We start from the raw sequence: 12,144 nt of genomic DNA on the forward strand, positions 1-12,144 counted from the left end.
AACTGTCGGATAAAATCAAACAAATTTTTGAGAGGTATATCAAAATTCCACCGCAACTTAGAGGTAGATTGCCGGTCTAGATTGTAGAATGCTTAATTATAAGCTAATATAGCATGAATTTATTATACATGTACCAGCCTAGAAGAATGTAACTGAGTGAATTTTATTAAGATCTTTGAGTATGTCCCTCTCAAGGCATTTGGTTCGAATCTTTTGGATACTAATTTATGTGGTAAACGATGAGAGTGGTCTAATCAGATTAGTTTGTTCTTAAATTGAGCATCATATTTAAAATAAAAAGTCAATTTATATCTCATATGGCGTATAATTTGTGTTAAACTGTTGACAATTGTTTGGGGAGAGACCCCCTTAAAAAAAATTGTTTGGGGAGACATTAAAATCGATAAGGAGTGGCACTTCTTCAATAGGGATATCAACTATCAAGATACAAACAATGTGTTACGTGCATACAAGCCATGTTTACCACCGTTAACGAATCCATTTCCACAATATTGAAAGTAAGTTGAGTCTTCATACTAGGCACAAGCCAAGAATTGTGCTCCAAACCTCTGCATCATTGAAATTTCATTACCAATGTTCTAGGGAAAAACCACATATAAACCGTCCACTAGCACTGTAATGTGAACCATGAACAATCAACTTGTAACTGTTAGACGTAGGAGGAGACCATTTGACATTAAGCTCATAACGACTTGCATCGGTGTGAGTGGGAGATTTCTTGAGCAAGAAGTTGATCAATAATTGGAATATGAGAGAGATCGTGAATTGTTTATGTGCGTAAGTAGTGTAAATATATTTACTAACAATGCTTATAACTTAAACTCTGAGAAAAAAATAGTTTCAATGATCGGATATATGTGCAAAACTTTTTTCTTTTCTTTTTCACAGACAATATTTATCAATTAAACTCTTAAAAGATATATATGTAGACCAATTTTTCATTTAAGTTTGATAAAAATAAAATATTTTTTCATTTTGGTAAATATATTTTGAAATTGAAGTTATGACATGAAAAAAATAGTTCTATGTAATTGAATATTAGTATAAAACTAATTTAAAGTATACAATTAAACTTATTATTATTTTGAAAAAATATTACTGTTGAACTTTTTAAAATAATAAAAACAGTAGAATTATTTAGATTTTAGTGTAAATTTTAAAGAATTTTTATCCAAGTTATTTTTTTGGTCAAGTAATTTTCATACAGGTTAACAACTGATAAAAAAAATGGTGGCATTTTACATGGGAAGGTTTTCCCACCATGGAAAGTTTATTTTGACCTTTAGATCAAATCAAGAATACATTCTTATAATACTCTCTTCACACTAGATTTTCTTTTACACACTTCCACCACCATTCTCTCTCCTCCATGTCTTTCCCTCATCCACCGACAACATCAAACACACTAATACTCCATATCCAGCCCCTCCATAGCTTCGCCACCTACCACCATTAAACACACCAATACTCATGTCATATCCACTCTCTTCACTTTGCAGTTTGCACTCGATCTGAAGGCACTAAAACGTTGGAAACTTATGTAAATGAATACATGATTGATTATTGTTTTTTTCTTCTTCTTTTAAACAAAAAAATGAATGATTATTCTTAAGCCTAACAAATATTTGCATATCCCCAATAAGACAATAACAACCCTCAACATGATTTCTCTTAATTTCTTAATTAACTGATAAATTTCTATGCATATGTAGGCTGGAAATTTGGAAAATTATGGTTTGTTTTTTTGGGAATTGATATTCCGATGAACATGTTAAATCAACAGTTTGTGGAGTTTTTTTTTGTCAAAATCAGTCGACAAAATGGGGTTATAGAAAACCAGGCAACAATTTCTTGAGTTTTTTTTTGTTCTTTTAATGTTTTGTTTTTCAAAATGAAAGCTTTGAGGAAAATAGTAGAAGAATGAGAAATACTATCTTTACCAAAATCAAGACGTTCAATGACAAAAAGGCCGAAGGAGAGTTGGTGGTGGTGGTGCTAGACCGGTGGTGGTGAGACCCAAAGAGACTAGGGGAAGAGAGAATGGTTAAGGAAGATAATGAGAAAAAAATCTAATGTTGAGTAAGCATGGTAATACTATATACTTTATTTAATCAAATGGTAAAAATTAATTGATTCATGGTAAAAAAGTTTTACACCTTCCCAAACTTCCCAAATGAAACGCCATCAATAAAAAAACGTCATCTAAAATACACACATGTTTTGTTTGAAACCCGAAGAATCGACATGGAATAGATACAAAGTCAGAAGTCAGAACAAGAAGTTCTTTCTGCACTAATGTTAACATTCTCACCTCTTTCTTCATATACTTCTCTTTCAATCTCTTCTTCTTCTTCTTCTTCCCAAGTAATAGTAGTAGCAGCAGAACAAGACTATCAACAACAAAAACCACAACTACGAAGCTCACAACTTGTTGCATTGGAATATGCTGACCTCAATCTCTCTTACAACTTGGTTTGTTTCTTTATTTATGTCCTTTTTACTTAGAAATGGATAATAATATAATCAATTTCTATATTTCAGAATTTGGGTCATGGCAGAATCAGGCAACATGTCAATCCTTCTTCTTTCTCTGTATGTTCCTTTACTTTACCAATTCATATGTTTTATCCTTATTCATTTTAGGATTAAGATAATAAATATGTTTTTAGTTTCTATTATTATAATTTATCATGAGTTTTGTTTCGCTTAATTGCAGTCTACTCTATTTTTATTTGCTCACGAAATCAGCCCCCCTTTTTAAATAGAGTACATTAGATACAAACACAAATTCGAATGACGCAAACAAGTTTGATCCGACGTCAATAAATTCATCTGAGCGAGTGAAGATAAAGAGATCAAAACCACAATTAAGTCATTTTGTATTTAGTACCTGTACCCTTTTCAATCTCTACATTGCAAAACTGCATGTTTTTAGAACCTGTTAAAGAACACAGTTTTGCAAGGACTAAAGAGTATGAACACTAGGACTAAAACAACAAAATTATAAGGACTGAAAACAAATTTAACCTTCATTATATTATATAAACATTTCGGATAAAATATATATATTCGGTATCTCTACATTATATTAGTGTGTGATACGGATATATAGTTTAATAACTACGCCATCTTTTGTCACTCTACACAGATATCTAATCAGATTTTAACATTTTGTCATACCAATTTTATGAATCTTATATTAATAAGATGAATCAGATACAGAAACCAGACCTAATAGGCATTTGGTTCAGCGAATCCTTTTGTCTTTCGTTATGTATGAGGGGTATTTTGCTTTCCTGTAATGATATTTTTTTCTTGATAGAGTCCTGCACAAGTACCAGACTGGAATCAGGTCTTTGCAGACCCTGCTTTGCCACTCATGGTAGATATTGGATGTGGTAATATGAATTTCATTGATGAATTTATTTTGTTTTATGCATTTGTTCTTGAGTTGATTGTTGAATTCAGCATATAAATTAGTGATTGGCTGGCATTGACTCGGATATCATGCATGTAGAAGTTGATAATTTCCATAATCTATTATTGAGTTTGGATTTCACCCTTTCTGATGTATTGAGCCCAAAACATCTTGTAATCAAAGTGTCAAATATTTGCATGAACTCTTTTACCTTAACATCAGGATGCGGTTAATGAGTAGGCGTGTTGCCAAATAGCAGCTATAGCCGTGCTATAGTGTAGCCGAATTTGAACAAATCTCTATTGATTTGTGACACGATACTGCTAAATAGCGGTTATTGCGGCGCTATAGCGTTGCAAAATTCGAACACTGCTATTTTCTGTGATTCAGACTCAGTTGACAACATTGTGAATAGCTCTTGTACAATCAAATAATCATTTCACTACCTGATAAACATCACACTTAATTGTTCCACTATAATGTCAGGCAGCGGCAGGTTTCTTATGTGGCTTGCAAAAAGAACACCTAAAGTGAGAAATCATTTGGGATTGGAAATACGGCAAAAGGTAAGGAACAATTTTCTGTTTGTTTCGCCCTTGACGATAACTCCCTTCCCTTTCAGTGAATTTTGATTTCTTATTTTGTTACGCATGTTCAGCTTAGAATAAAGGGATATCGTCTCGTATGATTATGTATACTTCTATTCCATGTGCAGATGGTCAAGCGTGCTGAGTTATGGGTAAAAGATCTGGCTCTGGATAACATGTACTATCAATCCTAAACTTTATTTTGATGTCGAAGTAAATTATATACTCGCCTTATTTTTATCAATGTTGAAATAATGACTGTTTTTTACACTAAATTGCAGACATTTCTTGTTTGCAAATGTCTCGATTTCTTTCAAGCAGTTGGTAGAATCATATCCTGGTCCCTTGCAGTTAGTTTCGATTTCGGTGAGTCTTTCTAAAAGCACTAAAGAGAATTTGGGTGCCACTGACCTAATTGCTTATTGGCTGGACTTGGATTGCCTGAAGTCACGCATTCACGTATTAGCACATCGGTGACTGTTGGATTGAGATCGGACGATGCAGAATACAAGCAGATTTTGATTTTTAAAACTTCAAAATACTGAGCTTGAAATCTTCGATCCAACAACCACCGATGTGCTGTTGAGGGATATTATGACTGTGGGCTATCAAAATCACCTGTTGGCTACATTGTTGTTACTTAAAGGTTTTACATTCAAACTTCGTTTATTTATAGTTAACGATTTCTCTAACTCATGCAGTGTCCAGACCCTCATTTAAAGAAAAAATATCATAAAAGAAGAGTTTTGCAAAAGCCTTTGGTTGGCACTATTGTAGATAATTTATCTCCAGGGGGACAGGTATATTTTCTGCATGCTCTAATATACAGGACAATTGTTATCATAAAGACTGTAAAATAACTTGTTAACTAAAACTACCACTTGGTACAAGATATGCTGATATTTAGGACTCTATATTACTCTCCCTGGTAAATAGATTTTGTATGTTCCTTTTTTTTCTTACTATTAGTGTAAATTTATGGAAACTTTACAACAATGTTGAGGCTCTTAGTTTTCTTCCCTTTTTTTTTTCATAATTTTTTTTTAACTCATAATCACATTTATGGTTCTGACTTGCCCTTTTAACAAAATTTCATGCCTTCAATAAGACTTAAGAGTCGTTTTCCATTTTATGGTCGTGTTTATGACAGGTGTTTGTACAATCTGATGCACTCGAAGTGGCACTTGACATGAAAAACCAGTTAGGTGAAGTTGATGCACTTAGTCACATAGATGCTTTGAACTCTGATATATTGTGTGACAGTGAAGGATGGTTATTAAGCAACCCTATGGGGATTCGGACTGAGAGAGAGATTCATGCCGAATTTGAAGGAGTGAAAATCTATCGAAGGTTGTACGAGAAGAAGCAGATGTGATTGCTTTGTCAAAGTTCGAGTTAAGCTGACCTCACACTTCAAATTTCAAATCTTAGATTTTGAAATAATTATTTAGTTCTTTGTAACTTAAGAAAGAATAAAACTTATAAATTTGTTTGTGTTATTGAAAAGTTAAGATCGATGGGTTCATGGAAAAGATTATGCATATAACTATTTGAATTTTTTCTTATTTACACAAGAGCTTGTTAAAATGGTTAGTGGGCTAAGGTGTTGAGCTTTGTAATCTGATATTCTGATTATTCACTTGTATGAGGCTCTTTCCTACAATCCTATAAAAAAACATCTTAGGAAAAAAAATTAAGTTCTTAATTATTCTAATTCAAATCAATTCAAATTATTCTAGTTAGTCATATTCTGATTACTATGACCATTTCTGTCTTGATCAGTCATAACTTCAACTATTTTATTGATTAACTTTTTCCATCATATCAATTCAAGTTATTCTAATTCATTTCTTCCTCTCACTCTATATGTTAAATGAGAATAAGTCTCCCTATGCATTAACAGCAAAAGAAAAAAAATTATACTAAAAAGTTTTTCTTTTTGTTTTTTGCATAAGAATATATACTGATGTTAAAAGATGATGGAAGTATCTGTTCCAATAAGATTATATATTATAATGATAAATTAGTGAAGAGCACTATAATCACTTTTTAATTTGTAAATTACAAATAATTGCTGAAAAATCGAAGGTTCAAATCTGAAACCTTGCAGTTATGTGTAAGTTTTAGGTGGTGTTTGCCACTTCATCTACAAATAGAAAAAATAGCTATAATTAAATATCTTGAATAAGTGCACAAAATGACAAAAAAAAGTGTATGAAATTTTGTAACTTATCTATCATTATAAGAACATATTTTTTAGAATATAGATAGATATTATATTATATTATATTATGTTCTATTATATTTTTTATGATATAACAATTATGCTTGCAAAAGGAATTAATTATATAGACAGATATATATTCCATATTGCGTAGAAACAACGTGTGCTTTTTCATAATTGAGAAATGATTACTATAAGAATAGGTGAAGCTTTAATTCTAGCAAGGTACCAATAAGCATACACTTTGGTCACCTTGGGGTTTTATTGAAAGCATTTGCCATTTTTCAATTGAGTAAGCATGAAGCTATAGTTATTGCTACTTTTTTTTTGCATGTTGTTGCTAACAAAATCTTGTATGTTGAGTTATTTCTTGGTTTGAATTTGACTTGAAATGTTATAATTCATTTTCCATTCTTGGTAAATTTCAATATAATTTGCATCATGATTGACTTTTTTTATTAATTAAAGTGACACTAATGATCATTTTACAATCATCTCCGAGGGGATATGAACTATGTACCTTGAAGTTACAAAACTAAGTTCTTACCACCGAGCTAACACCTCAAGTGTATCAAATTGTTCCCCTGCTACATAATTTACATGATTGATTCTGATTGTGGAGATGAAATCCCTTTAAGGGGTTTGCTATATATTGATGTCATAGCAATATATGTTTCTTGCATGAAGAAATAGGAATTTGAATAATATTTTGTTTGGTTCTGTATTCAATCTGTTTTACTACTATGTATGAGTAAATGGTTCCTTTATGTCTTAAAGTTGATAATTTGGATGGATTGGTAATATAGAGTCTATTTGATCGACTTATTTGAACTTATCTTCTGACATAAGTACTTGTGAGACTGTTTGGAAGAGATTATGAAAACAGTTTTTTTTTTTTTTTTGAGAGATATGAAAACAGTTTATGACATGTCCATAAAGTGTTTTCAGCTTTTTTCGACAAGCTCTCTAAGATAGCTTATACAAAAGAAATTTGACTTTATTTTATCTTTTGCTATAAAAATAGCGTATACATAAATAGTTATATGATAAACACTTATGCTATAAGCGCTTAACTATGTTGTTTATCCAAACAGGGATAATATGTATCTGATGTATTTATATTTTTGCAAATTTTAAATTGTCCTAGACTGAATCAAGATGAACTATGGTAGAAACAAGTATGATCAAGGAGGCTATTATCCACCAGCTGGATCCTATTCCTATCCACCTCAAGGATGCTATCCCCCACAATCTACATATCCACCTCAAGGAGGTTATTATCCACAACAATATCCACCAAATGCAGGAGGAGGGTATCCACCTTCTGGTTATCCTCATCATCAACCATCTTATCATGCACCACATGGTTATCCTTCAGGTACACTTGATCATCCTAATTTGTTATCAGTAATAAACATAGCGATTCGAGTACTCCTTGTACTTGCTTCGGCTTCTTCCTTTATTTATATATTCGATTTCCATTTTTAAAAAAAGTAATAAATATATTAGCATGCATATAAACAATCTTTTATGATCTACCTGATGTTGGTTTATATTTTTCACAAATGGAAGTGGTTTGTTCAGAATTTGAACAAACCTCTACTTTTTGCGATCCTTGTTCACAACATTGATAAAAATGAAATTATAGCTAAACCACTGGATCAATGTATTTGTGAATGGTTTATTTCTCCTTATGTTTCTTGCATAGGTTATATACTTGACTCATACAATTAGTATTGCATCTTTGTTTTACAAACTAGACTATTCTTGCACCATAGAATGATTCTAAGGGAGGGGTATGTTATGTACAATGTACTGATTTATTGTTATTATAAAGGACATGGTGCTGGTATAGGAGGACTGTTTGCAGGAGGGGTGGCTGCATACGGTTCTCACCATCTGTCACATGGACATGGAGGTTATCATCATGGTCATGGGAAGTTTAAGCATGGGAAATTTGGCAAACATGGAAAATTCGGCAAGCATGGAAAATTCGGCAAGGGATGGAAGTGATGCAGAGGCGAATATATTAAATATCCAACTTTGAGCATGATCATCAATGCTGAATTATTAGATGAATAATGTATGCTAATTTTATCTTGATAATAATAATGTATGCTAATTGTTATTAGCAACATACTAAGTTTCAATTGGATGTTTGCAATGAACATTTTCATTTGGTATTACTATCTTTTTATTTGAATGTGTGTGGATGTTCGATGTATGTATATGAAAGCCCTCAACTTTATTTAGGGTCTATTTGGATTGCCTTATTTGCAGATATTTCTTGTTTGCAAATGCCACAATTTGTTTGAAGCAGTTGGTAGAATCATATCCTGGGCCCTTGCAGATAGTTTCAATTCTGGTTAGTCTTTCTAAAAGCACTCAAAAGCAAGATTGGGTGCCACTGAGCTAATGGCTTGTTGGCTATATTATTGTTACTTAGAGCTTTTACATTTAAATGTCTTTTATTTATTGTTAAATGATTTCACCTAACACATGCAATGTCAAGATTTGTCTCACGTAGTTAGCTCGGTTGTTGAGCTAAAGGATACCAAATGATTTTAAAGGAGGTTTAGGGTTCAAACCGTGAAAACTAACGTAATCACTAAGTTACTAAATTTGTCTATCGAAAAACATGCAGTATCCAGACCCTCATTTCAAGAAAAAACATCATAAAAGAAGAGGTCTGCAGAAGCCTTTGGTTGGTGCTATTGTCGATAATTTATCTCCAGGGGGACATGTATATTTTCTGCATGCTCTAATATAAGTTACTACTCCTTTGATTGTTCATTATGTCAATTCAAATTTATCTTTGGTTGTTGATTATGGCAACTCTTAAAGAAGAATGCCGTTGAGAAAAACCATAATGAAGTCGGGGATTATGTGACTACGAATAGGAAGTGTGGAACTTCCAAGATATGCTGATATTCCATGCCTGGACAAGACTTGAGAGATTCTTCTGAAGGGAATGAAGTAACAGTGCATGTTTGTGTACCAAAAGAAGCAGATGTGATTGATTTGTTAAAGCTTGAGTGCAACCTTGTCCATTCCATGCCTGACATATATGGAATGGAAAAACAGTACAAATCACATGAGAAAAGTACACATGCTCTTAAAATGCTTACCAATGTTTTCTCTCTTGTGACCAGATATTAATAATTTATCTATTTTTTCCTTATAGAAAAAAAATTTAAATTTGTCACTTACGAAAGAAAAAACTTATAAATTTGTAAGTGTTATTAAGAAGTTACATTGTAATGTAAAGTTCTTATGTTGCACATCTCTTTCCTAGAGGGTAAGGTCTATAGCTTTGTAATCAGATATTGTGATTATTCACTCCTATTAAGCTCTTTCTCATAATCCAATAAAGAAATTTATCTTAGAAAAATAAGCCTCTCAGATTACCATGAAATTTCTCTCCTGATCAGTCACTACTTTAACTAGAATATATCTGCCTAGACTAACGTTGGCTTAGTTTGTAAGAAGTTGGCTCGCCCATAAGGTCATGGGGATCAAATTCCATTACCAATGCAAAGATCTCTTTGGTGAGTGATCTATAAGTACCTCTTTTCCGTTTCACCTTCAAACATGTCACACCGCGTTCCGAGGTATTGTCCTCTTTAGGTGTAAGCTCTTCACGGTTTTAACGAAAGACGAATCGTTGTATTGTATATAAACTACCGTTGGTTAATGTTCCATTCCACTCACAAGTACACCACATCATCTTCTCAGGTATTGTCCACTTTGGGTTGTTGAGTGACCTTTCACAGTTTTGTCTGTTATAAAAAGTGTCTAGTTGGATTCATTTGGCCTCGATTCCCAAGCAATGTGGGACTTTTAAGGTGTACCAAAACAACCTCTGTTAGCGTTTATTGAGTCTACAGGTCTGTGCTGACCTTGGCGAACCTCGAAACCCAACTCACCTAAACTTTTTATTAAGAAAAATAAATACACCTCCATACACGTATACATAGCAAAAAAGATAAATATATATTTAAAAGTTTTTTTTTTCTTTTTCAGAAGAATATATGCTTAAAAGATAGATGCATCTTTTCTTTTTTTTTTGAAGGTGAGATGTACCTCTACCAATAATATACCGTAATAGTGATCTGTAAAATCATTTTTTAAAAAAATAACCAGATTTGGTAATTAACCCAACTAACCCATTCATGCATGCTTTTCTTTATTTAAATAAATAACCAGTATTAAATATGCCAAATAAGATCACACAATGAAGGAAAATAAATGTGTGAAATATGTCACATATATCACTATAAGAAAAACTTTCCTTAGAACATAGATTCTCTTATGTTTTTTTTAAGATATCTTTTGCAAAAAGCAGAATATAACAGTCTAAGTTTCAAATGGAAGATAAAAATATACCAATTATGCTTGCAAAAAAGAATTAAATATATAGACATAGATACATATTCTTCCCTCAAAAAAAAAAGACATAGATACATATTCCATATTGTTGCGTGGAAACAACGTGTGCTTTTTCAAAATTGTGAAACAATAACTATAAGAATAGGTGAAATTTCAATTCCTTTAACTTTTTAAGGCACCAACAAGCATTCACTTTGGTCACCTTTGGATGATTTTATAGAAAGCCTTTGCAATTTTCAGTTGAGTAAGCACCAAGCAATAGTTATTACTACTTTTTTTTTTTTTCCTTCATATCTTTGCTAACAAAATCTTGTGTGCTGCAAAGTTTCTTAGTTTGAATTTGGCTTGAAATGTTTTAATTCTTGTTCCTTTCTTGGAAAATTCCAAGATATTTTGATTGGTTTTGGCTTAACACATAAACAAATAAGTTGTTTATAATAGGATAAGATGTACTTATATTTTTGCCAATTTGAAACTGTTTTAGGGTGAATCAACATGAACAATGGTAGAAACAAGCATGATCAAGAGTCTAGTGAGAGAGGTCTGTTTTCACATATAACAGGCTATCCAGCAGCACCACCTGCTTCTTACTCCTATCCACCTCAAGGAGGTTATTATCCGCCACCACAAACTGCATATCCACCTCAAGGAGGTTATTATCCTTCACAGTATCCACCACATGCAGCCGGAGGAGGGTATCCACCTTCCGGTTATCCTCATTCCGGATATCATCATCAACCATCTTATCATGCTCCACAATATGGCTATCCATATCCTTCAGGTACACTTGATCACATCCCAATTTTTTATAGAGTATACTATATGATCATGAATGAATTTGGATTATTAATTTATTGTTGTATAAAGGGCGTGGATCTGGTATAGGAGGATTGATCGCAGGGGCGGCAGCTGCATATGGTGCTCACCATCTGTCTCATGGACATGGAGGTTACCATCATGGTTATGGTTATGGTTATGGACATGGGAAGTATAAGCATGGCAAATTTGGCAAGCGTTGGAAGCATGGTAGGTTTGGTTTTGGCAAGTTTAAGCATGGAAAATTTGGCAAACGATGGAAGTGATACAGGGGCAAATATATTAAGTATATATATGCAACTTTGAGCATGATCATGGATGCTAAATTTTTAGATTAATAATAATGTATGCTAATTGCTGTTTAGCAACATATATAGTTTTGAATTTCAGTTGGATGTTTGCAATGAACAATTATTGTTGTATGTATATGAAAGCCCTTAACTTTATTTAGGTCTGTTTGGATTGTCTTATTAAAACTTGTTATGAAGATATCTTATGACATGTTTCTCATTCTCAATCACGGCCAATTTCTGGAACCCATTATCATAATCTATTTTGCCTCCATATCCCCAATGTTATTTTAAGAGGAATCATGAACGATGCTGCTCCTCATCTCTTTCTTATCACAATCTCATCTCTCATCTTGGTTTCTTGTATCAACTTTTTAATCATAATTGTGATTAATTTGT

General features: G+C 32.6%; 3 protein-coding genes across 7 annotated transcripts; all 3 read left to right on the forward strand.

Annotated features, from left to right (window-relative positions):
* The first annotated feature begins 2,233 nt into the window (after window positions 1-2,233).
* LOC25500170 (tRNA (guanine-N(7)-)-methyltransferase) lies at window positions 2,234-5,665 on the forward strand. The gene is made up of 8 exons (XM_013588513.3): window positions 2,234-2,493; window positions 2,563-2,613; window positions 3,344-3,419; window positions 3,926-4,005; window positions 4,155-4,204; window positions 4,308-4,392; window positions 4,728-4,826; window positions 5,177-5,665. Exons 1-8 carry the CDS (start codon window positions 2,317-2,319, stop codon window positions 5,399-5,401), a joined length of 843 nt encoding a protein of 280 aa, XP_013443967.1. The 5' UTR covers window positions 2,234-2,316; the 3' UTR covers window positions 5,402-5,665.
* Window positions 5,666-6,379: 714 nt separating this feature from the next.
* LOC25500171 (glycine-rich protein A3) lies at window positions 6,380-8,518 on the forward strand. Its single transcript, XM_013588514.3, has 3 exons — window positions 6,380-6,542; window positions 7,398-7,628; window positions 8,088-8,518. Exons 2-3 carry the CDS (start codon window positions 7,409-7,411, stop codon window positions 8,261-8,263), a joined length of 396 nt encoding a protein of 131 aa, XP_013443968.1. The 5' UTR covers window positions 6,380-6,542; window positions 7,398-7,408; the 3' UTR covers window positions 8,264-8,518.
* A 2,199-nt stretch (window positions 8,519-10,717) lies between these two features.
* Window positions 10,718-11,905, forward strand: LOC25500172 (glycine-rich protein A3). 5 transcript variants are annotated; one of them, XM_039828833.1, is made up of 3 exons: window positions 10,718-10,784; window positions 11,124-11,420; window positions 11,507-11,905. In XM_039828833.1, the coding sequence occupies exons 2-3, from the start codon at window positions 11,135-11,137 to the stop codon at window positions 11,719-11,721; spliced, it is 501 nt and encodes a 166-aa protein (XP_039684767.1). In that variant the 5' UTR covers window positions 10,718-10,784; window positions 11,124-11,134; the 3' UTR covers window positions 11,722-11,905. The 5 variants fall into 5 exon arrangements, with proteins under 5 accessions (XP_039684767.1, XP_013443969.1, XP_024627858.1 ...); XM_013588515.3 differs by having other exon boundaries at window positions 10,721-10,878; XM_024772090.2 differs by having other exon boundaries at window positions 10,724-10,883.
* The last annotated feature ends 239 nt before the right edge of the window (window positions 11,906-12,144 follow it).

Source organism: Medicago truncatula, chromosome 8 (genome assembly GCF_003473485.1).
Source record: "Medicago truncatula cultivar Jemalong A17 chromosome 8, MtrunA17r5.0-ANR, whole genome shotgun sequence".
NCBI classification, from domain to species: domain Eukaryota; kingdom Viridiplantae; phylum Streptophyta; class Magnoliopsida; order Fabales; family Fabaceae; genus Medicago; species Medicago truncatula.

Excerpts from the sequence above, each read along its gene's own strand:
- LOC25500172 (XM_039828833.1), top strand. The coding sequence starts at position 11,135 with ATGAACAATGGTAGAAACAAGCATGATCAAGAGTCTAGTGAGAGAGGT. Across the intron at positions 11,421-11,506 it reads TGGCTATCCATATCCTTCAG|GGCGTGGATCTGGTATAGGA; the intron begins GTACACTTGATC and ends TGTTGTATAAAG.
- LOC25500170 (XM_013588513.3), top strand. The coding sequence starts at position 2,317 with ATGTTAACATTCTCACCTCTTTCTTCATATACTTCTCTTTCAATCTCT. Across the intron at positions 4,393-4,727 it reads TGCAGTTAGTTTCGATTTCG|TGTCCAGACCCTCATTTAAA; the intron begins GTGAGTCTTTCT and ends TAACTCATGCAG. Across the intron at positions 4,827-5,176 it reads ATTTATCTCCAGGGGGACAG|GTGTTTGTACAATCTGATGC; the intron begins GTATATTTTCTG and ends TGTTTATGACAG.
- LOC25500171 (XM_013588514.3), top strand. The coding sequence starts at position 7,409 with ATGAACTATGGTAGAAACAAGTATGATCAAGGAGGCTATTATCCACCA. Across the intron at positions 7,629-8,087 it reads ACCACATGGTTATCCTTCAG|GACATGGTGCTGGTATAGGA; the intron begins GTACACTTGATC and ends GTTATTATAAAG.